The 25,660-nt window shown below is 39.0% G+C and overlaps 1 protein-coding gene across 8 annotated transcripts in view; it reads left to right on the top strand.

Moving 5' to 3' along the window:
• Positions 1–25,660, top strand: part of SNAP91 (synaptosome associated protein 91) — a 152,168-nt gene that overhangs the window by 107,747 nt on the left and 18,761 nt on the right. For 6 of the 8 annotated variants that reach the window (XM_059401002.1, XM_059400997.1, XM_059400999.1 and 3 more), the window contains exons 16-25: positions 2,350–2,457; positions 3,097–3,360; positions 3,565–3,642; positions 3,818–3,889; positions 4,343–4,426; positions 5,708–5,791; positions 14,017–14,151; positions 15,608–15,757; positions 19,433–19,463; positions 20,346–20,457. In XM_059401002.1, coding sequence (XP_059256985.1) covers positions 2,350–2,457; positions 3,097–3,360; positions 3,565–3,642; positions 3,818–3,889; positions 4,343–4,426; positions 5,708–5,791; positions 14,017–14,151; positions 15,608–15,757; positions 19,433–19,463; positions 20,346–20,457 — 1,118 coding nt within the window. The remainder of the gene's footprint in view (positions 1–2,349; positions 2,458–3,096; positions 3,361–3,564; positions 3,643–3,817; positions 3,890–4,342; positions 4,427–5,707; positions 5,792–14,016; positions 14,152–15,607; positions 15,758–19,432; positions 19,464–20,345; positions 20,458–25,660) is intronic. The other 2 variants (XM_059401003.1, XM_059401004.1) reach the window with 2 other exon arrangements.

Below are 25,660 nucleotides of genomic sequence, written 5' to 3'. Positions count from 1 at the left end.
TTTAGGGTCTCCTTCCCGGCTAGTCAGGCAGTGGCTGGGCACAGCTGCAGCCTCGCTCATGCGGATCTCTCCCTCCTGGCCTGGAAGACTTAGCAGACAGGCCTGGAGCAGCTGGGCTCCTGTCTTTAAGAGAAGTTCTGATGGGACTAGATGAATTTATAATGTCTAGTTTTAAAACAGGAGAAGCATTAAAAGGAGATGACAGGGAAGGAAAAAACCTCTTGTGAGGACATAGTTGCAAATACGGGTTTTACCTACTTTTACAAAGGTAATAATTAAAGAGGCCAGCCCGTGGGTATTTATTTGACCCCCCCAACACTGATGTAACTGGTGTATATTCCATCCTACAAAGACAAAACAGAGCGTGGCATGGCTTGCAACGGTGCTGCATAGTACTTAAACACACAAACCTCCGTCAGTTTACAACCAAATCCTGACTCCACCATTTTGCCTGTTTTGTGATCTTGGTCGTCTCTCAGTGTCCGCAAGCTTCTGTTCTCTGACCTACAAAGTGGAGATAATAGAACCGATATTGTGAGATAGTTATAGGAATTAAATTTAATAATGTCCACAAAGTATTTACACAGTGACTGACACATAAGTATTCACTAGTGACCGCTATTACTGTTTTTACTAGTCCTAGTATTATTAGCCTTGGTTCAAGCTTTTATGAGAATAAAAAGAAAGAAAACAGACCTGACTTGTGGCAAAATGCTTTCAGCCCTGCAAGCATCCTCTTCTACCCTCTAGTGTTCTGCCGTGGCTCTTGGGGTTCTCGTACTGCTCTAGGCCCTCTAGTACAATATCCTTAGCATTGCGTCTGGGGAAGCAAGCCTGGCCTAGCTGCACTCCACTATTATTTGGCCTCTCCCCTGACAGACCCTTGGTCCAAAAACACATTCCCTTATGTAGCTGAGGGAAGAAAGCAGTTCAGATGAGTCTGTAAGATATGAATAACCGATTGTTTCATTGTGTCTTCTAAGGATATCTGTGTTTTTGTAAAGGACATTTTGACCCAAGTGACCAGTTGAGTGTGTGTTGTTCTACTTAATGCCCGGCCTCAGGACAGGAAAACAGGAAAGAAAGTCTGTTTCATACTAAGATCAGTTTAGACCATGCTGGGTTAAACTTAGAAACAAGTGTCCTGACTATAGGACTTCCTACAGCCTAATGTATACTACATAAATCTCCGAAAAAGGGTATACCGTGTAGCATTTCGCAAGCCTATATGATAAATCCTTCTTAATGGCCAGAGGAACTGTGTTCTAGGGAACGTTTGTAGATATTGTGGAAGGCAGTATTTTAGGATGAGAAGTCTAGCAGGTAAGTGGTAGATTCTAGGTGGATATTTCTTGGAGTTTTCTTCTAAGCAAATCATACTTATGATAGCTTCATTATTTGTACCTTTGAACTATAGAATCGCTTTGAAGGCTCCAGGATTATTATTATTATTATTATTATTTTACCAAATTCACATGGTTTACTGGCAGAAACGCATTGGGTGCTGTTTGTACACATCAGCCATTTATATACTGGGCATTTATAAACTGGGGCTGCCTGTATATTAATGGATTTTCTGCTATAAATAGTGATATGCTTATAGTCTCAAAGCATGAAACTGTTTTTAGTTTCTTGAAAATAGATCATTTTCTGAATAATGAAAATAATACAACATTTTAAAACAATGATAAATTGAAGTTGAAATAAAGGCATTATTTTGTTATCTATTTCCTTAAATCCTTGGTTGTATCTGAAAATGATTCTCAAGGATAAGCGAAGACTTAACATTTTTATGAATACTTAGTAAACCTTTCGTATTCACAGTGTAATTCTGCCTGTACTAGACCATAAAAATTTTTTGAACTATAATTATTTATTTACATCACCATCATTTGTTTAATTTCACTGACATTAAAGAAGACATCTATGATAGAAACCACCAAAGAGCCATCATGGTAACATAGTGAATAAGTGTTCACTGGCCACAAAAGAGTAAGGTCTTAAATCACGTAATAAAGTTATTTTGGGGTTTTAATCTTCACATCCATTAATTTCTAATGTTACATAAAACATGCTTCTTGAGCCCTTATACAATGAGAATCTTGTTACCTGATGGATCCTAAAAGGGCCTCAGCAGTATGAACCCTGTACCACTTGCATGGAACTAACATGAAGGAGCACCAAGAATCATGATTCTGTGACGCCATCAGTGCATGGGCTGTAAGAATGCATTTGAAGAAATTCATGTTGTATAAGGGAGCCTTTTCTGCAATTTAACTCGGTTCTTTTACGATATTTTCTTCTCTTTTTATTCCTTTAATTTCTGTTGTTTTACAAACCGCACCCAAGATGCCTTTGCAGCTTCTCCCGGGGAGGCCCCTGCAGCATCCGAAGGGGCCGCCGCGCCAGCGACCCCAGCCCCCGTAGCCGCAGCCCTTGATGCATGCTCAGGAAATGGTGGGTCGACAGTCGCGAGCAAGTCTGTTGTTTTCTCTGTCCCGATGTGAAATGCCCGTAGTGAGATGTGGCCATAGGTTTTTCCGACTTTAATTTCTTCTGAGTATAAAGGATCCTTCATCATAACTGACTCAGTAGTGCTGGCACTTAAAACATTAAGATGACGACGTGCATACTTAATCAAAATTGACAATTTCTCAAGATTGACAATTTTTGTCAGGGCAAGTATGCTCTCTTAATGTTTTTTTGTTTTTGTTTTTTTGTCCCCTCCTGCTGGATTGCACTCTTGTGTAGCGCTGAGTTCTACTATATAGGCATGTTTTAATGAATTTTTAAAGCTACCAAATTGCCCAGATTTGAAGAAAAATAATCTCTGATCCTAGACCATAGGCTTATCCTTACATTGAAGCCTTAACTTGTGTTACCTACTAAATTTTCTTTTTTTTTTTCTTTAGAAAAACATCCTAATCACTGAGCCTTGCTGATAGGATAGTAGTTCAGTCCAAGCAGCCTAATGCCTAGCTAGTGTGTGAATATCTGTGTCAGGTGTCTCTTACCCATAGTTACGACGCCTCTGTCTCTCTTTCTTCTCTTTCCTCACTGATGCTGAATGTGTGTCTCCGCTTTCCTTTCCAAAAGACCCCTTTGCCCCGTCTGAAGGTAGTGCAGAGGCTGCGCCAGAGCTGGACCTCTTTGCAATGAAGCCACCTGAGACCAGTGTTCCTGTAGTTACCCCTACAGCTAGCACAGCCCCTCCGGTTCCCGCCACTGCTCCTTCTCCTGCTCCCGCTGTCGCAGCTGCCACTGCTGCCACTACCGCCGCCGCTGCCACCACCGCCGCCGCCACCGCCACCACCTCCGCCACCACCACCGCCGCTCCTCCTGCTCTAGATATCTTTGGTGGTAACGTTTTGTTGTTGTTGAACTCTCTCCATCTGGCACCTGTAAGGCCCCGCATCCAGAACCCTTACTGCATGACCACTGTGTAAACTCCACGCTGCTTGTCTCGGAATTGTGCCCCCGGGCTCCTGCAGAACTGGGAAGTGATGCTGCTGTGTCAGGTGGGCTTGTGGAGTTGAGTAAAGGCATGTGTGTTCTTGGTCTTAGATTTGTTTGAGGCCCCTCCGGAAGTCGCTGCGGCACCTAAGCCGGATGCTGCACCTAGCATAGACCTGTTTGGGACAGGTAAAAACTGAAGCCCCCCCCCCCCTTTTTGTTTTTGAACGTTCGTTTCCCCCCTGAGATTCTCATGACTGAACTCTTTGTGCTCCCCTGTGATAATGCGTTTGTTAGATATTTAACTTTGATTTCAGCTTTCTACTTACCTCTGCTTGGTTTTGGTTTGTTTCACTTTCGGAAGATGCTTTCTCCTCTCCACCACAAGGGGCCTCTCCTGTGCCTGAGAGTTCTCTCACTGCTGACCTCTTATCCGGTGAGTGCTCCTGCCAAGGCCAAACCGTCTGTCGTCTGTGGTGTCTGGTGGGGGTTATGTGTGGAGAGGCAGATACCCAAACATTCAGGTTTATCTGGAGTTCTTTGAAACTCAAAATCCACTTGGGGGGAAAAAAAAGATCTCCTTTTGGCCCATCACCAACTGATGAGGTTCATAATTTCCAACCTAATGCTGGTGAAGAGAGACAACTCTGACGCCCCCCCACCCCACCACCGCCCACACTAAACCCTCTGAGTTCAAGAAGGCAGATGTTATTTTCTTCTGCAAAGTGTGTATTTTTGAATCCATTTGCTTTGTCTTAACTGTTAAGACTATCTGCAATCTTACCGCCTGCTGTTAAACTTGAAATCCTAAGAAGCCATCTGTCAGGGCTCATGGTTTCATTTTCCCTTGGGTGACGCACGATTTTCCCTGTTGTCTGCTTCACCACAGTGGATGCATTTGCGACACCATCTCCTGCAACCACTGCCTCTCCAGCAAAGGTGGATTCTTCAGGTGTGATAGACCTTTTTGGGGGTGCGTATCTCTCTTCCTTCAACAAGAAAAGAGTCTTTATTTTCTTACCCCTCAGAAGAGTCTTTACATCTTTTCTCTTGTTATATTCCATCATTTTTTCTTTGACTCCAAAGTTATTTCCATCTCTTCACTGTAAACTTAAGTTTCTAAGATCTTTTCCATTTCTTTGCCATCATCCTCTTCATCCTCATCCGTTCGTCATAATTTTCAATGCATGCCTGACAGAACCAGATCATTTTTCATTTGAAGTCTTTGTGTTTTTAACTTTCTCTTTATTTTTATGTAGAATCAACTGTTTGGAATTTCCTTCTACTGTTGTTCCTTGGCTGATCTGTTGGCTACATCAACATTTCTGTGTTCTTAATTGCAATATACCCATTAACTCAATGATTTAGAATTGAAAACAAATAAGCCAGTCAAAACTGAGAACATAAACCATATAGCCCTTCGTTAATCTGTAGGGTTTATTGAGCTTAATGTTTTAAAATCCTTCCAAAGAACCAGAAGATGTTTCACTACTTTAAATATATCTTCCCCTTACTCTACATGTTAACTGAAGGCAGGGAAATTTACTGAATTAACTCTTGTACTACTCATGAAGGTGATGCCTTTTAAGTCATTTATTAGCAGTAAATTTATAAAGAAAAGCACAGGTTTGAAGTGATTTCTTCATGAATGTCCATAGATGTGTATGCCATGGGCTAAAAAACCATTCTCAGCAAGCTGAACCACACTGAGTACCTTACCTAGTATACATGGAAGCATCACGGTTTGTGCCATGATGGGTATGTGATGGGGACGATGGTGTCACAGTCTCTGACATTCAGGAGGTCAAAACCTGGGGCAAATAAATACTGAACTCTGATAAATGGGTACAAGTGTGATTGCTGCTGCTTGAGTTCAGTCTGTTAATTTTTTTTTCTAAGTTTAATAGAGTTCTAAATGGGAAAATTACATTGTATTGCTTTTGGGCAAAATTTTTTAAACCTTGGTCCTATTTGAAGAGATCACAAGATTTACACCAAAACTTTTATTCTTGAAAAAAACAATTGTCTGACTCTTAAAAAGGGGTGTTAATCTGCGATATTCCAGAACTCTTTTTTGAGAGAATAAACTGGTCAGAGTGTAATTCAGCTCACTCAGTCATTTCATATATCCACAGGTGATAAGCTCAGCCATACAGTGTCATGTTTATGCATTTCTTGGCAAAACACTTAATTTACTTACTGTACTTACTGTTCACACTCTTTTACTTTTGTGCTGCACATGGATAATGGGTAGATGCATTTGGAAGTAGTGCTTCTGAACCCCAACCTGCACCTCAGGCTGCTTCTAGTTCATCAGCGTCGGCAGACCTACTAGCTGGTAATTAATTAAATTAAAATAAAATGCTATTTTGTGGAAGTTTGGATATATCTTTGTAAGTAACAGATATTTAAATTTCAAGGTGCATGTTTTCTTTCCCTTTTGAGACATAAAATTGAAAAACAAGACACTGTCTAATAGAAGGTTATCTCCCAGGATTTTATGAAATGAGTATAAAATCATAGTTGTATTCAGGTCACCCCTGTGGCTCCTTGGATGCTCCCAAATTGCCTTACTTTCAGCAAGTACCTTTCTTTTTGTTTACTAAGAAAGTAATATGCTTATGTAGCACATTTTATCTTGTATTGCCTGTGCCCATTTTTAAAGGAGTTTTTGTGGAAAGATACCATTATGTTTGACAACTGATTCTGTAACACAAATCACTCTAGGAGAAACTGTCAGATTTCTACCAGGGTTGAAGCGGCTGCTACCTATGCCACTTTTTTTTTTAACTAGTTGGGTTGTTGTTGTTGTTGCTGTTAATTTTTAATCTGAAAACCTCTGGTGAGATCCCAGTTCACCAGGCCATAGTGTGGAGTAGACTGGTACAAGATGCCTATGAGTATCGCTTATTGACAGGATGGGATAGATAAAATGAAAAGTAACATTTCAAAGATGCAAAGATCGTAAAAGTCAACTATCAGTCTTCCTTGGAGGCCAGGCAAAGTGTGCTTAGTGATAGCCAGATCAAGAAATTACTGTTTTTACAGGCAAAGCATTTGCCATTTGCAAGACCACAGTAGTGACTTTCAGGCTGAGGTTATTGATCAAACTCAAAAGACACTGCTGGCTTTCCTCACTCTGACTTGGCTTAGAAGTGGCCATAGCAGGAAGTGCAGCAGTAGCATCAGTGAGGCCTCTGATACTCAGGCAGCTTCCAGTGTCCCTCCCTAGTCACCACAAGGGATGTATTTTGGTCGTAAGGTCGGCAGGGGATTGATGAGAGTGTGGGTCACATGGGCACGAGGAAGTTGCCATGTTCAGAGTCTCTCAGTTTAAAATCCCTGCTGGTCACGTTACCCATGAAAGAGTTAATGACCTGGTGTTATTTTTTCATGTAATAAACAGTCCTGGCCAGGTATAGCAGGCACAGAACATTCATTCTTGTTCTAATTAGTAGTGAGCAGTGACCTCACAAGAGGACTCCCGTCACCTTTCAGTATTGTAGGAAGTTTGGTATGAGGTCCAGTCTTCTCTCAAAAGCCCGGCAAGGGTAAGCACAGCCCAGCTGCTACCCTTCCTTTCCAGCATCATTCAGACTGGCTATTCCACCGTCTTCCTCCGGGGCAGTAGCGGTTCGTTTGTCTGTCCTCACTCCAGACTACCCTGGTTAAATATGACACTGCTGGTTGCTGAATCCACTTCATACCAGTGACTGCCAGCTGGTATTTTCCTGAATGGTGAAGAACCAGGGTTCTGCTGGACCTTGAAGCCTAACACAAAACACAGTTGGTTATTTGGGGAAAAAAAATACTAGCTTGCCTGATTTTTCTTCTGGCCTGGGTATTCATCGTAGCTTCAAACTGGCCACAGAAACCTTCAAGCTCTTACAAAACCAAGAACCTGAGTTCAGGTTTTCAAGGTTCAGCAGTAGATTTTTAACAGGCCACAGAAATAGCATGGTTTTAAATCACTATTTGGGGGAAATGACCTAATCAATTTCAAATTGAGATTATTGATTATAAACCTTTGGCTTTGCAATTATAACTAAGGTTGAGATAGCATATGAAATCAAGTGTTCTGACTTTTTGCAGAGTTCTGAGAAGTCTTTCTTTCTCTCTGGGTTACAGTGGCCCCAAAGAGGGGTTGTAAGCCTATCACACAGCAGCCTGGCGGGAGCCTGGTCCACCACATTAAGCATTTCCAGGGCTGCAAAGCCACATTGTCCTCATGCCATTTCACCTCCCTGTGCTTCCAGGGCTGAAACCTGAGATCTCGTGTTTCCAAAAGAGCAAAGAACACTGGAAGTAGGTGCAGAGAGGCTGGTCAAAGCGTATGGGAAAAGACACTGTTCCCTTTCAGTTCAAAGTCAGAAGTCAGTGGCAGAGCCAGGAGATTTGCTCCTAGGGGTGAGATAGGGTCTAAAAGGCATCTGGAACAAACAGGAAGAGTTTCGTCACCTACTGCCACGTTCATCACCGGGAACCCAAGCCCAGCAGCTCAGCTTTGTGTCCAGGAAAGCCCAAAAGGGAACTACACAGAAAGTACAGGTTAGAACAATTCACCGAAAGCAAGCTTACATTGCTCAATTGCGTCATCTGTTCTAAAATCTTGGTAAAATGGGAGAGAAAAGGAGGAAATTAGTGATGGAAGTGACAGTGTCTTTCCGTACGTTTTATTGACTTTACGCGTCCCATTTTTTCTACCACAACATCTTGTGACGTTTTTAATGATGGGAAACGATTAGTGCACATTTTCTTCTTTCTCTGTTTTTTTTATTTAACTTTTAGTGTAAGTAGATGTGAATGGGTTTTAATGTCCAGCTTTACAAACAGTTCTTTTTTTTCCGTAAGATTTTATTTATTTATTTATTTTTAAGATTTTATTTATTTATTTGAGAGAGGGCGAGAGCACGAATGGGGTGAAGGACAGAGGGAGAAGCAGACTCCCTGCTGAGCAGGCAGCCCAGATGCAGATGCGGGGCTTGATCCTGGAACTCCTGGATTCTGACCTGAGCCAAAGGCAGATGTTTAACCAACAGAGCCATCCAGGCACCCCACTTTACAAACAATTCTTATAATTTAATTTGTACATATCTGAGTCTGATTTACTTGGCAGGAGGCCAACTGTTCTTTTAGATTATATCCTGATATAAGAGATTTTGAATTCTAATTTCTCTAGGTCTTAATTATTTGGCCTAGTTTTTCATACTTCTGTTTTGCTTCTAGAAAAATATTTCTCATACTTGTTTAGGAGAAAACAGCAATAACCCATGTTCTCATTGAAAAATATCATGTAATATCAATATAATTTTAAATATGAGCTAGAAGCAAATTTCCTAGCCAAAAAGAAAAAAAAAACCTCCTAATGTACACAGTATAAAATCCCAGTCACGCTTAAATATATTTAATCTAGCTGACAGTGGCTATTTCAGAGTTTTCAGATTGCCCAGATGTTTCTGTTCAGTGAATATCAGTGGTAGAACAAATACTTGGGGCACTGTGCTATGGTAATCTGCAATGAAGCTTAACATGTGGTATACTTGGGGCGCCTGGGTGGCTCAGTGGGTTAAGCCTCTGCCTTCAACTCAGGTCATGATCTCAGGGTCCTGGGATCCAGTCCCGCATTGGGCCCTCTGCTCGGCAGGGAGCCTGCTTCCCTCTCTCTCTCTCTGCCTGCCTCTCTGTCTACTTGTGATCTTGCTCTCTGTCAAATAAATAAATAAAAATCTTTTTTAAAAAATGTAGTATACTTGTGTGGGTGTCTATGGGGAGAGACCAGTTAAGTCCACAAGCTGTTGAAATAAAGAGGAAGTTTGTTTGTTTTGTTTTGTTTTTTTAAGATAAATGAACCCAATCAGAGACAACAAGGAAGTCCACAAATATCAGATTCCAAGTAGGAATTTGAACCAATAAAGAGAGAGAGAGAGATGTATTCTGTGAGTCTTTAGACTCTTCTATTATTGGCTTTTAGTAATAAGACTATTTTGTGAGAATAAAAAGATAAAATACACATATACAATAATGGGATAATGCTGAACAGGGGCTCTTGCTCCTCAAAAATTTTTGAGGGAGGGGCACCTGGGTGGCTCAGTGGGTTAAAACCTCTGCCTTCAGCTCGGATCATGATCCCAGAGTCCTGGGATCCAGCCTGCATCCGACTCTCTGCTCAGCAGGGGGCCAGCATCCCCCCCCACCCCACCCCCAAACCGCCTGCTTCTCTGCCTACTTGTGATCTCTGTCTGTCAAATAAATAAATAAAATCTTTAAAAAAATTTTTTTGAGGGAATAAACTTACATATATGTAACAAGGGAAATGCATAAATATGTATATAATCAAATATTCAAAATGATTTTTAGAGATTTTAAAGCAAAAATAAAGAATCATTTCAAAATTGTGGAAGAAAGATTTGTCAAAAATTGTTATATAATTTAAAATAAGAAAACGGACTAAATGGATAGTCTTTTACATTGGGCCTATCTCTCATAAAAATGGTTATTCTTCTTTATTCAAATTTACTTGTAGCACTGTCAAATAATACCAATTCGAGAACTGAACTGTTCATGAAATATCATCTTAGTCATCTTCTGCCCCTGGAGTAAAAGTGTCAGATTCTGTTCGGTGTACCCAGCATGGTGGTACCAGAGAATATTCTAGAAAAGACAACTTTTTGTGCCAGTGAGAACAGACTCAAGGAATAATTCTCTCCAAATCATTTGTGATTATTGGTAGGATACAGATATTATCTATACCTCAAGTGAAGTCTGACTGGAAACTTGAAAGTTTAGTTTATATCAAATAAAAGTATTGTTTTATACAGTGCAGAATAAAGCTCTCAAATGCCCCTGCTAAAAATGTAGATGTCTAAAATACATAGCTTAGTGGATGACAGATGTAAAAATGGATTATTAAGGGAGATTAGGTGTATTATGCCTAACTTCTCAGGTTGACATCAAGCAAGAAAACCATGTTTTTCAATAATAGACACAATTCTGGGGTGACTGCACCATAGATTTGTACTAGTATAGGAATGTGCCACATCCTATCTTTAATTCTAAAGACAGGGAATAATGGGAATGATACAGGCCAGTCTCATGAGACCCTTTGTAGTTTGGCATTCTCTGTTAACCAAATGACACACACAGATGACTTTTTAGCAGAGCCACAGAGGTCTTTGAGCTGATTTAAAATATAAATATGTTTAGCGTGGAATTAGTAACTAGTAATATCCACTGAATGGGAAGATCTACAGAGAACAATTCTTTCATGCTGTGGTTGGGGTGGGGGAAGCTGGACAAAAGGGTATTAGTCCTGGAGATAATAACTACCTCAGATTGATCTTAGTAAATGGAATGTGTTAACAGCTGACTACATTACAGAGTAATTGAGGTGACATTACCTTTAACATAATGGAGCAAACCTGAGTGTGGCGGTAGTATGTGTGGGAGTGTGTTTATCTACCAGTAGTTTTAAAATTTCACTCTCCTGACCCAAGTGGTATGTTTTATCAACTGTGACTGTCAGTTTTGATATGTCAGTTAATAGAACTTCCTTAAGTGTGCAAGCTCTTTTCTTTAGGAAGGTAGATTCATAAGACAAAGACAGTGTATCTATAGAAGTCTGACCACTTGAAGAGAGACAATGATTCAGTTATAGTGGAAGACAGACCAAATATGCCTGTAGGATATCTGGGAGCCTACTGATTGTTACCTTAATTCCATAGAACATCTCTCTTAATATAATTTAGAACCATAGAGGAAGAAAGAGTACTGGTTTGGGTTTTCTTTTTACTTACCTCTATTCCAGGACTCTAAAACTACAAGAGAGTACAACTCTGGAGTTATTCCCAGCTGTGGAAAAGAGGCCATGTAGTATTGCAGTGAAAAACCCAAACTCTGGAAGATTCCTGTGTGGAATTCTGGCTCTCATTTGTCCTCATTTGACCTTGGGCCAATTACTTAACTTCTTTGGCCTCAGTGTTTTCATATGTGACACTTCACAGAGTTGTGAGGATTAGATGAGCTAATGTATGTTTTAGTTTGAACAATGTAAACCTGCTGTTTTTGTAGGACCAAAATGGTCAAATATTAGCAATCCATATGGTTCATAAGGCTCAACCTAAAAAAATGCTTAGAATAGTGACCCTGGTGGTATGAAGTGAGCTTCATGCCAGTGTTGGCTTTACCATTCCCTTTCTTGGAGAAGTCACTGATTTTTTTTTTCTCATTATTCACCTGTGGATGTGATCTACTTATGAAACTCAGCAGTACTAAGCTGATGAACCTTGTGTAAATGCCTATTTTTCTCTTTCTACCACTGAATCTTGGGTGGATATGTTACCTCCCCGTTGTATCCCTTCTTCCAGTCATGGAAAGACAGGATTGAATCAGATGATGAAAAGGCTTTCTTCAACACTCATATGCTGTGATTCTAGAATAATTTGTCCCTTCTTGGTCAAGTTTTCGAAACTAAGAGCCAAGAACACTTGTCCCCACATTCACCTATAACAAAGAGAACCACACCATAGAAAATTGCTTAAATTAACCATAGCCATATTCCAGCTTGAGATGTGGGATGTTTCTAAGAAGTCAACATCAACACAACCATCATTCTCCCTAAAACCAAATGATCCCAACCACAAAAATACTTCCTTCTAGCCCATTTTTGCTTCATAGTGTTAGTTCTTAAAAATCTGGAGAATGTCTTTTCTTCATTTAGAAAAGTTACATAATGCCTATGTCACTAAAATACTAAAATCACTTCAGGGTAGCCAGTGGGACCTTTAAAGGCCATCCTCTGTTAGGTAGCAATTTTTCCAAACTGCATTTTTTTCATACATATACAAGAAAAGCCTGAACTTGTGTCATTATCAGGGTCTGGGAGCAACATGACTTGAACATTATTTCCAGCTGCAGAAAACAGTCACCGGAGAATTTCAGTGAAGTCATTTTCAAACTTATAAACTAGTTCAATAGAATGAAAGTTTAAGGATTTTTTAAAGTATTCTTCATGTTTTTGCAAGCAGTTTGTGAAAGAGAAGATGTGGCTAGATTGGAAGGAATATTTATAACCCAATAAATATAGAAAAGACTTCTAGAAGTAATACATTCTTTGGTAATAGACTGTCTTCCAGTGTCTTACTAAGAAATCGCTGCCCTCACTGGTAGTGTGTGTATACAGAAGCAGTGCAGAGTGAGATTTGCTTCTGCTTCTCTCTGTTGTTTGAGAGACATTATTTGCTTCCAGCCTTCAAAAGGTCAATAATTTTAAGTTTGGTTACTTTACAGTGGCATCTGATTTCTCCTCAGCTTTTATACTCCGAAGTATCAATATTCGGTAAACATTAATTCAGTGTTTTAGGGATTGTGCTGAATACTAGTGAAAAACAGGAGAAGACAGCTCCTGACAACTAAAAACCCATTCCCAGAGCAGAGGCTTCGGGTGGGAATGGGATGAAGATGTGTATCAGATGCATAAGAGTTAACTCAAACATATTTGGGGTGTGAGGGTGGGCGGAGCTGTGGCAGCCAGCAGGGCACTAGAGCTTCAGTCCAGAGTGAGCCTCTGACTCCCAGTGTTGGTGTTAGGGAAGCATCCTGGTTTGCAGGGAGGGGAACAGAGACAGAAGAGCTTGATTGCTATGCAAAGGAATCTGCATGATCTGAATCTGAGAGTTACAAAGAGCCAGTGAAGGACTTCAGGAAGTAACTTTGTCAACGTTTTCTACTCAGAAAGATCACTCTAGCTGCACGGCAGAGACTAGACTGGAGGAGGTCCACACGGAAAGCAGAAAGCTTCTCTGGGTGGCTGTTTATAAATCCTGAGAGCTGATCTGGGGAAGGCCACACGGAGCAGTAGCAGCAATGGGACTAGAACATGTATGAAGGTTATTAAGGAGGATTTGGCAGAAGAGTGCATGCCTATTTTTCTGATTCATGTTTTATTATCATACTGAGCCAGTGTGTACAACTAAGCATTTTCTATCTACCCAGTATTGTGATCTGAAGAAACAAAGTTGTAATATAATGAAATTATCTCAATTTTAACCCTAGTGAGAACTTCTTAGCTTTATGTAGCTCCATTGTAGTAATAGACTTGGTTGCCACAGGTTTTCTTAACAAGGGTATATATTCTTAAGTGCTTCCTTCTAATTAACTTTGATCTCATTGATACATGGCAAAACTGACCATTCCCGGAAGGGAGGTGGGGGGGGATGAGGCTGTGACATAGGGGATGGGGATTGAAAAGTACACTTAGCATGAGAGCTGCAGAATGTATCGAAGTGTTGGTTCACTGTACTGTACTCCCGAAACACTAGTGTAACACTGAATGTTATCCTTCAATTTAGAAAATCAATGAAAATCTTTTAAAAGTACATGACAGATGCCAAGACACATAAAAAACTTTTAAAAACACTACCCAGTTTTACTGACTTCTCATCTCTCTACATGCATTCAGTCCCTTTTCAGTGTCCTATAATTCATCCTGACTTTTTCTGGCCTTTTCCCACCTTTAGTTGTTTCTGCTTATATTTTTCTGGAACTGTTTTTTTTCCCCCCCCCCAGGATTTGGAGGTTCTTTTATGGCTCCTTCTCCATCACCAGTGACTCCAGCTCAGAATAACCTGCTACAGCCCAACTTTGAGGCAGCTTTTGGAACAACGCCTTCAACTTCTAGCAGCAGCTCCTTTGACCCATCAGGTGAGGTGGTGATTTTCAAATGTTCTTTTCATGTGTTTCGATTGTACACTAGCCCCCTGAGGTTAGTGTGATACCAGGAAGCTTACAAGCAGATACTGAGTGGTGACCTGGTTTTAAAACTTAAATAAGTCTCTTGTGCTGTATTTTAAGTAAATATTTTCAGTACATTTTGGAAGATTTAAGGATAACCTGTAATCCTTTTCTGTGTTTCTTTTTTAAATTTTAGCAGAAATCTACCACCACACACACCATCTGTTTGCATGAGCTTACATGCCCGTGGTTTAGAGATGGTTAAGGGAAAACAAACACTTTATGCAGTATCTGAATGTGTGAACACTCCCACTGCTGTTGCTTACACCCTCTGAAGCTTGCATGGCCCTCGGTTTTATGAAGTTGGGACACAAATAGTATTCTTTGCCTGCCTTTAATCTTTCATCCTGCTGTCATTTTGTTTGTATTCTCTTCCATTCTACTCTTCCCATGCTGGGTCCTTACTACAAATTTTCAATTGGTGAGTTTTTGGCAATTAAATGTGTTTCAGAAAACAGCCTAAATATATCCCCTGCCTGACAATTTGGTTGCTTCTGTTGCCAGTGCCTAGTTGAATGCTGTCCTTTTCCAATTTAGAATGACTGTACAGTAGTATTGATAGTAAATATTCATAGCCTTTTAATGAAAATTAACCATAAAAATTTTGACAAGGATAAGATACTAGCAACAATTTATGCAAATCCTCTGCATCTGTATTTTGAACGTTGTTTCTGTATTCTAGGAACTAAACAAGTTGGTAATTTGTTATATAGTGATTCCTTAGTTAAAATAGTTTTCCCTTTAAACATTCCTTTAAAGTTAGAATCAAAATTGCCTGCTTATAATGAGGGAAGTTGTCAAAATGTTTACTTCTAAAATATGGTCAACTGTTTGTCAGATACTTATTACTATGTCCTGCCCATTAGATCAGGTTTTATTCCAACACTGACTTCACAGGAAACCAGGAGATCCACTGCCTGTATAGAGCAGCGTTATAATAAAGGCATATATATTATCTAATTTAATCTTCACAATAAAACTATGTGGTAGTAGTACCCTCCCTGTTTATAGATGAGAAAACTAAAGCTTTGATGTTAACTTTCTCAAAGTCACACAGCTAATGAAGCATGCAACTAAATTTGAACCTAATTCTGACACCAAAATCTGTGCTCTTTCTTTACATTACACAGATTTTTTTTTCCATCTTTGTTTATGTTTACTAGTAATTCTGTACTTTATGAGTAGACATATGTAGAAATGTTCTTCTTGGTGTTATAGTCATAAAAAGTGTCAATTACGTGCCTTCTTTTGTAAGATTGTATATTTACTTATTTTATAGTTTTTCAGAAAATAATTTCCATTTAATTTTGCATATAGCCTTTTTTTTTCCCCCAATCATTCTGAACATGGTCTATTTGATTTCCAGTGTTTGATGGTCTAGGTGATCTACTGATGCCAACCATGGCACCAACTGGGCAGCCTGCACCCATTTCAATGGTACCCCCCAGTCCAGCTATGGCAGCAAGCAAAGCCCTTGGGAGTGACCTTGACTCATCTCTTGCCAGCTTAGTAGGCAGTGAGTAATACAGTTTTTTTGTTTGTTTCTTACTACATCCTGTGCAGTTTTTTTCCTCTATCTCTTTATATGTATTATTTTTCTGGATTCACGTATGGGTGAGAATATCAAGGAGTGGACAGAAATTCTTAGTGCTTTACCCAGTACAGAAATCAGTTCCTTTGCCATTGTCTCACAAGCAGTACCCATGCCATTTTTAATCTAAATTACTAAAGGTTTAATTAGCATATACAAGTGTGAAACCAAGAACATTAAGTATTAAGTAAGCATTTAATTTTTTAGTTCACTTGGATAGAAGAGCATAGAGTAACTTAAATATTGACAATTGAGCATCCATATGATTTTAAGTTATTCACTGAACAAATATTTGTTGAGTACCAAGCACTCTTCCAGGCTCTAAAGATAAATCAGCAAACAAAACAGGTATGATTTCTGTTCTTAGGGTACTCAGCAGGGGGAGAGACAAACAATATTTTCAAATAAACAAATTCTATAGTATGTTAAGTCATAAGTGCTATGGAGAAGAAACAGAGCAGGCAAGGAGGAACTGGGAATGCTGCAGAATGGGAATTAGAGTAGGTCTCACTGAGAAGGTACAATCTGAGCTAAGATTTGAAAGGAGAAGAATGAGCCACAGGGATATCTGAAGGAGAATATTTGCAGACAAAGGAGATAGCCGGTGCAAAGGCACTGGGGCAGAAAACTGCCTGGCATAGTCAAGGAACAACAAGACCCGAGGCTGGACATGAGCAAGTGAAGGAGAGAATCCTAGGAGATGAGGGCAGCTGGTATAAAGCTGTCCTATTCTTTTAACTCTGAATTTGATTTTTCATTAAGGTGAGTGGGTTCACCACTGCAGATACCTTTCATTTTTCTCACGGATTTAGAAGGTCCTTGATACAGACTTTTTTTTCCCCTATGAATTATCCAATGGACATATTTTTCCCATTCATTGTCCCTGGCCTGGGCATCCATGAAAATGCTTTGATGACACCCATAGAGAGGTTATTTGAGTATTCCTACTCTAAAATTTCATCTTGCTGAAGGCTAGTTGGCTAGTGGTAACTGCTTTTGCTGGCACTCCAATGTATCATCCATATTCTCCTTTAGAAATAAAGGATTTAAACCTCTAGCTGCTGAGAGTGCATTTTTTATTGCAAAGCATAGCAAGAGAGAATATTTTTGAGTAATCAAATTGCTATGTATCCTGATTATAGTATTGATTACATGAATTCATTTATTATCAAAATTTATAGGAATGTAACAACACTCCCCCCCCCAAAAAAACCCACTGATTTTCTCTACAGATAATTTTTTTTTTAAATTAAAATATCTTCCAGGGCATCTGGGTAGCTCAGTCAGTTAAGTGTCCAACTCTTGATTTCAGGTCAGGTCATGATCTTAGGGTTGTGGGATCAAGCCTCACGTCACTCAGGATTCTCTCTTTCCCTCTCCTGCCCCTCATGCTCTCTCTCTCTGAAATAATAATAATAAAATAATAATTAAGTTTTCTTTCAAAACTGAAAAAAATTATCTCCATACTCCCTACCAACATTCTAGTTTGTTTTTTTATAGAAATTGACAAGCTGAACCTAAAATTCATATGGAAATACAAGGAAGTCAGAATAGCCAAAAACTCTAAATAAAAAGCATAACCTTGGAAGACTCACGCTTACTGATTTCAAAACTTACTACAAAGCTGTAGTCATTAAGCAGTACTGCTGCACAGGATAGGGCATATACCTCAATGGAATAGAATGACAGTCTAGAAATAAACTTAAGTATCTGTGCTCAATTGATTGTCAGTGAAGGTGCCAAGACAGTTCCATACGAAAAGTTTTCTTTTCAACTAATGGTGCTGGGCCAGCTGGATACCCACATGCAAAAGGATAGAGTTAGATACCTTGCCTTCTCCAAAATAATTAAGTAATTCACAGTGGATGAGAACTAAATGTAGGAGCCAAAACTATTAAACTCTAAGAAGAAAATGTATTAGTAAATAAATCTTCATGACCTTGGATTGGGTAATGTTCTTAGATATGACACCAAAAGCACAAGCCATGATAGATAAAAATAGATAAATAGAACCACATTAAAATTAAAAACTTTTGTGCTACAAATGACACTATCCAGAAAGTGAAAAATAACCTACAGAATGGGAGAAGGTATTTGTAGAACATATATCTGATAAGGAACTTATACCCAGAATAAATAAAGAACTCTTACAACTCAATCATGAAAAAACAAATAACCCAAATTTAAAATGGTCGCATGATTTAAATGGGCATTTCTGCAAAGAATATAGACATGCGGCCAATATGCACATGAAAAGATGCTCCACACCAGTCTTCTGGGAAATGCATATCCAAACCATGTGAGATGCCACTTCTCACCCAGGAGGATGGCTATAATTAGAAAAGACAATAACCAATGTTGATGAGAATGTCTCTAACACCGCGGATGGCGGATGAAAATGTGACTGTGGAAAGCAGTTTGGCAGTTTCTCCAAATGTGAAGTAGACTTACCCGTAGGCAGAGAGTGCACCACGGGACTAGCCTAGAACGCTTTTCCCCCATGCCTCTGCTCAGCTTCATGCAAATCTCAACCTTCTCCATGAGGCCTTCCCTGAGCACCTGTTTAATGCTGCCTATCCCTCACCATCCTACGACCAGATCCCGGGCACCCTGGTCTTCCTTTGCTTTTTCCCATGGGCTTTCCTAACACCTTTTAGGGTCCTATATAATTTATTATTTTATTGTTTTAAAATAAACTATTAGAATAGAAATTTCTATTAGAATACAAATTTCTCCAGAGCCGGGATCTTTGTTTTCTTCACTAATATATCCCAAGTGCTTAGAACAGTGCCTGACATCTGTAGAGACTCAAATCAATATTTGCTGAAGTAGTAAAGGAATTGAGATTAGAGTAGCATGGATAAGCCAGTTGTGTCAGGAGTCCCCAAGACCACCTTCACTCAGAGCACATGGGTGTCCTCCCAGCTAAGACCTACTAGAGCAGCATGGTGAGCATATGCAGCTGGGTCATCAGAGAAAAAGACAAAGCCAAGCTCAGAAGAATCCACATGCTGACTTCCTTATGCTCTCCCCTTCCCACGAGGGGAAAAGCATAAGAAAATGCGGCAACACACATGATGTTTCTGCCCACGGAAGCCCTATAGAGACCACACCCAGGGGTTTTACTGGATGCTAATCAGGTACTCCACCTGACATGGCCACAAATTTCAGTCTTGTAGAAGGAAAGCAGGTGTACAGCACAAACCACATGGTTTGTACAAGCAGTTTAGACACTGTAAAGCCACCCGTATCATTAGGAAAAGTGTTCTCTTGAAATAGAGAACAGTTTACTGAGCTGGGTCCCAGAGGCCAGGCACACAGGCCTTTCTAAGAGAACAGTCTTGAGCCTGCTCTGTTTCCTCTTTCCTGGACACCAGTTGACATTAAAATGTGATCCTTAAGTATAACGTGAAGTAAAAGAAAATGTTAGATTTCTGAACATGTTTCCTAACATAGTTTCTCCTTTGTAAAATTGAATACAGTCATTCTTAGGCAAAATATGGACTTTTTCTAGACCTCTGAATCTTTGATCTTTTAAATGTCATATCATTTAAGCTGAGTATAGAGATTTAAATTCTGTTTTCTTTTATCCTTTTATAGATCTTGGAATTTCTGGTACCACATCCAAAAAGTAAGTGTTTTTGAAATTACCTGGTTTTCTTGTGACCGTGTATTTATATTTATTTAAGACTGTTAACCTCATTGAAGCAATAACTCACTCTCAGGCTAGGTAATTTCAAAATTGGTTTTTATTATATTCTGGATTTTTGTTTTTGTTGTTATTCTGCTGGAACCTCCAAACTGTTGGCTCTACAATGAAAAGAGACAACAATCTATTTCAGTCTCCAAGATTGCCACTAAATTATAGCTAGAAATACTTGGGAATTATGGTTTGAGTGCTTTAATAGCTTTAAATTCTAGAATCATTACACTATTCCTAGCTAACACTAGTTTTAAAAGTTCTCTCATGGAGGATCAATTTTAAGGAGGATAATAAGAATGATAAACAATGTGTCCTTTCTTTAGATGCGTTTTTCAACGTTTCTAAAATTGGGATTAGGTGTATCTTACAGTTCACTATAAGGCAGGTTATAGTCGTGATGTAGTTGTGTGAAACCTTCCAATGAGCCCTCTCAGATCTAGAAGTGCCATCATGTATGAAACAAAATACAGGTATTTGACAGGGTCTAGATAACAGTTTTTACAAATATACTTATTTGGAATTTTTTATAACCAGTGAGGAATTCAGTTGAATTTTGTGACACATTATTCTATTGGAAGTGATAGGAAATTCCTGTTACCATTGAGATCCAAACTCTAAATGATTTTTTTTAATCAAATGCTTTTATGCTTTCTTAGATATATGATAAGACTCCTTTATAGTTTTTAACCTGTTCTCTCAACAACTCAAATGAACTGCTTCTAACTCCAAATTAATCTAATGAGCCATACACACTCTTTTCTGATTAGTGTGTTTTAATACTTCTGTGTGTTTTTGCATGCTTGATTTTAGGGGAGATCTTCAGTGGAATGCAGGAGAGAAAAAGTTGACTGGTGGAGCCAACTGGCAGCCGAAGGTCGCCCCCGCAACTTGGTCAGCAGGCGTCCCACCAAGTGCACCTTTGGTACGTAGCCACAAGAGGCCGGGGTGGTGCTGATAGTTTGCCACTTTTCTAGTGTGTAGGACCAAGTGCACTTTGTTTAATTTTGCTACTGATACTGTATTTTTTTTAAAGATTTTATTTATTTGTCAGAGAGAGAGAAGGAAGGAGAGCGAGCATAGGCAGACAGAATGGCAGGCAGAGGCAGAAGGAGAAGCAGGCTCCCTGCCGAGCAAGGAGCCTCATGTGGGACTCGATCCCAGGATGCTGGGATCACAACCTAAGCCGAAGGCAGCTGAGCCACCCAGGCGTCCCTGATACTGTATTTTTTCACCCATGTAGAAGGAACCTAATCCGAGGCAATATTTACCAAAATGCAACTTGCATTGACTTTCTGTTTAATAAAGATTGTAACCTATTTTTTATTTTCATTATTTCAAAATAGTATTTATGCTTCTTTAGATATTAGTTCTATATTTGCACAGTTATGGAAACAACTTTACAAAAGCCTTAAACATAATTGATTATTATCTATATTTTTATCTCATTTCTTGCCCAAATTACCTGATTGTCTTAATAAGTAAAATTTTTTTTCTTAACCAGAAATATAAGGCAGTTTTCTATTGTGTAACTAGACTTTCATTTTAAAACTCTATTATAAATTCCGCTCACCATTTTTTTACATTGAAACTACCAACACCATCTTTCCTATAGAATTTAAATAGATTTCATTTTTGTGTACTGAATCTCAATACCATCATTCAGTCTGTGAAAGAGCATATTACTGGAAATAAAGACTAATTATTTTGTGAGATTTGCAACCACAAAAAGGACATTTCCAGGGTAGGAAAACTTACTGTTTTTCTGTATATGCTCCATTTTTAGCAAAAACAATGCTAGTCACTGTTCAGGCTTATTCGTAATTTCACCCTGGCTTACTCCCTGAACCTGTCTAACTCACAGTCTTCTCTAAGGCTTTCTGGATGCCATCTCTCCTTATTGCCAGAATTAGTTCCTAGCCATCACCCACCAACCCCAGCCAAACAAACATGCATGGAAGTGAATTAATATAAATTAGAATATAAACACTTTAGATGCCATTAAAAATAATCATACTCGGGTGCCTGGGTGGCTCAGTGGGTTAAAGCCTCTGCCTTTGGCTCAGGTCATGGTCCCAGGGTCCTGGGATCGAGGCCCCATCTGGCTCTCTGCTCGGCAGGGAGCCTGCTTCCCTTCCTCTCTCTCTGCCTGCCTCTGTGCCTACTTGTGATCTCTGTCAAATAAATAAATAAATAATCTTAACAAAATAATAATAATCATACTCCATAAATTTAAATACTTGAATTTTAGGATTTAAAACATTTTCTTTTAAATCACTTGATAAATAGTAATGTTTTATATATAAACAGTTTTATTACAGTTTTATAAATAAAAATAAGTTTAAACCAATGGGAAAAAGATCTTTGGAACTAAAATTTACCACTAAACAATACAAATAGTATTAATCAAATTATAATTTATATCACAGTTTCTATAAGAGAAAACATTTTAGGCTCAGTCTTGAGTTCTCACAACCTCTTGTCTCCCTACCCAATCCCATGGTTGTTAGTTAAAAAGAAGGTAATTTAAGGACTAATATTCTCTGCCTTTGGTGAGTTCAAAGTCCAAAAGATCTTAATTTTAAAGCATAATTTCTAAAAAACAGCAATGAGAAAACTGCCTATTGTGTCTAGGTATTTATCTCTTTAAATATTTCTCTGCATTGTCTTAAAACAGTGTTTAAGAGGACCATATTTAGCTGTAAAATAAAGAGTTCCATTTTAATTTTACAAAGGATACTTAGTAAAAAAAACTATATATCTCTTAAACCAACCCACGCCTGGGATGAACATACAATTTATTGTCCAAACCAGGTTTATTTTGAGGGTGAAAAAGAGCATAATTATTACCCTAGATCTCAAGCCTTTACCTGTAGCTGGGGGCCCAGATAAACGCAGAGACCATAGGCAAATAGTTCTCTGTCTTGGGGGCTGCACTCCATTCTCAGAAACAGAGACATTTGAGAGCTACTATCTTATTGGGGACTGGGTGGGGAGAAATTCAATAAATGTAAATAGAATCCCTAAAGAGAGGTTTTCTTTAGAACTGATCTTATAAATCTCTGAATACCACATATTGACATTAAATTGCACAATTTATATTATCATTACCAAATTAACGGAACTAATTTTCCTATTCTCTTCTATGCAAAATTAGAGAGGCACCATGTGTTCTGAGCTTATACTTTAGTAGTGTAGTCCTCATCAGCAGGAAAAAGCTTTAACAGTTTTTTAACAGGTTGATTTCAGAACAGTCATGGTGGTAAGTGCTAACAGTCTAAGGTAGTCAGGAGGAGGAAAGGGTGGTGAGAATATGTGCGCTTGGTAGATCAGCTGTAGGATTAAAACAAAAAGTGGCTGAGAGCCTGACATGAAGGTGAAAAGGAAAACAAAAAAGAAAATTTCAAATAGAATCCACACAACTGGTGATCATTGTGAATGATGCCAGAAGACAGTGGTTGTCCAGGTTTCTTTATTGGGCAGTTCACTGAACAATGCGGCCATTTAACCAGGAAGCAGACAAGGGAGAACTACTCTACTCACTTTGCCCCTCTGAATTAGTTTCAAAATACAGGTGAAAATTCAAAATACAGGTCAAAATTCAGAATCCAGAGCCGACGACGAAGAAAGAATTCTTCAGACGTCTTTGGTGCAATGTGGTGGTTTATTAAAGCACAGGAACAGGTACCCACAGGCAGAAAAAGAGTTGCTGCACTGGGATTGTGAGGGGTGGCAGGTTATATACGATAGGGCTGGCGAAGGTGAGGAAAAAGGGAGGTTTCAAAAGAACTTTCATATGCTAAAGAGGACCTACAAGATACCCAAGGCCTTGAGGCCTCCTCATTGTCAAGGTTTTTCCCTCTAGCAAGGTATTAATTTTAAGATAGTTGGGAGATTCCTAAAGAATGTCACAAATGTCCCACCCAGGAGTGGGGGTGGGGGAAGGTTGCAGGGTGTCAGCCTTTTGCTTTGTCCTCAGCCAGCCTTCTGTTTCCTCATGACCTCCTCCCTCTCTCTTTCTCTCTCTCTCAAAAAACAACAAAAAAAATAGTGTTAAGTTGGAGAGCTTATTTAGTCTACACATTTCCTGCATCCCGCCTTTAACCATACAATGTTGGGAATTCATCAAATACTTAACAGCTGTTTTGCTTCTTCAAGACAACAAAGCCACTAATTGTCTGATTGGCAGGCACCATCACTAAGAATGAGATTAATATTCTCATTGTTTTTTAAAACTCCAAAACTCCTTATTTTTTATTTATGAAGCGGAAGACTTTGAGTTGTTTGTAATTAAACTCCGAAAAGTAATAGACAGTACGCTTTAGCATAAAGAATCCACAACAGCTGTGCAAAGAGAAACTAGAACAACAGAAATAATTTATCAGGAGGGCAGAGTTACTGTACTTCTGTTTCTTTTGTTTATTTTCCTTGACATTTTAGGCAACAAGATGAAAGCAGTCAAATGCAGAGTTATTTTACCTTAATGAAGATAAACTCTTAGATGCAGCCTGTGTAAATTCCCTGCCCTTTATCCCATTTACGGCGCAGCTCTTTAACAAAGCTCTGGCTTTGCTTTTACTGAAGAAATTATTCTGACTTAATTATGTAAGAAGGCCTCTGGCTTCTTCCCTCCAGTTCTTTCTTTCATAAAAGGTCTCTTCCACTTTCCTACTCCTTAAAAAATGTTTGAGTCTCTTTTTCTAAGAATATTCAAGAAAAAGAAGAGAAATGACTGAAAAAAAAAAAAAAAACAAACTTATGCCTCAGAAGCAGCAAAGCAGCGTTTCCGTATTTCCTGGTAGTCTGTAGACATCTCCTTTCAAGTAGGAGATGAAAGGGCAGATGGAGGGCTGAACGTCCTGCTGCTGCCTTTTAAAGTTTGTACTGGTAGACAAGAGCTGAGGTTCCTCTTCCCAGTTTGTTTCAAATTCTCCTCAGTTGCTGCATGGAGGTTCAGCTCTAGAATTTGCCAGAGCACAGAATTAGAGTTAGATCTGAGCATCGTAACAGGACTTGAACCCTTGAGATACATCTGCTGGCAGGGCTCTGTCATCATGGCCATCAAGAACCCTGTGTCTCGGTGGCTACTTCTTCCTGTTTTCCAGTGCACAGGAGACCTCTTAAGTTTTCATCAAACGGGGAAGATACTTGCAATTCAGAAATAAATGCATTTGGCAAGAGACCACAGAATCCACAATTCTTTCCCTAAAAACAACTAATATTTATATGTCTATGGATGAAACATTCAGTTGAACATTGAAAAAGAAAATAAAAATAACCCGAGGAGTAAATTTAGAGTTAATCTATGTAAGCACAATAGAAAACTTAGACTATCTTTAAATTATTTGGCCCATTTATTTGCTCAGGAATTTCCAGTAAGTTCATTTTATTTTGATAACTAATAAAAACCTTTTTTCTTTCATAGGATGAAGTTTTAATGATAAAGTTCTGATAAATAATACAATATCACTGTATGATACAATCTTGGTAAGGGACAGGATTCTGGGTCTGGTGAATGCCACCTAACATGTTGAAATGGTGAATAAAGAGTGACTCTGAAAATACAATACCTATAGTGTAGGGGAGGAAAAATGACTTCCCCTCTAACTTTCTGAATTCTTGGCTGAGATTCTGTAATAAAAGACCAGTTAGCAAGAGAAAAGCAGAAGTTTATTAGCATGTATACCTCACGTATAGGGGCTACCCAGGGAAAAATGAGTAATTCCCCAAGGTAGCCTATGCCACTGGCTTCAACACCATCTGCTGCTGAAGACAAAAAGCAAGCAAGCTGTTGGGTGGCCAGGCTGGGGAGAAATTACCAGGAAAGTCGGGGTAATCTGAAGGTAAGATTTGTTGTGTAGATTTCAAGCAGTGTCTTGTCCATTGATAAGATCTTCTGTGATCTAGTCGACCTTCTCTTCCTGGTACAGTTGGAGAGACCTTGACAGACAGATGGACATTTCCTTTGTAATGTAAATGTCCCTTACAGAAGTTCTGTACTCGACTCTGTTTTCAGAACTTCGACTGCATCTGCTGCTTCTCAAGTATTGCAGTATTTTCTTTTATGTTTTTAATTTTTTGAGATAAAATTTACAAAAACCCTAAATTCGCCATCTTCACAATTTTAA

The sequence above is a fragment of the Mustela nigripes genome, chromosome 5 (assembly GCF_022355385.1).
Source record: "Mustela nigripes isolate SB6536 chromosome 5, MUSNIG.SB6536, whole genome shotgun sequence".
NCBI classification, from domain to species: domain Eukaryota; kingdom Metazoa; phylum Chordata; class Mammalia; order Carnivora; family Mustelidae; genus Mustela; species Mustela nigripes.
This window is presented reverse-complemented; position numbering and strand designations above follow the sequence as displayed.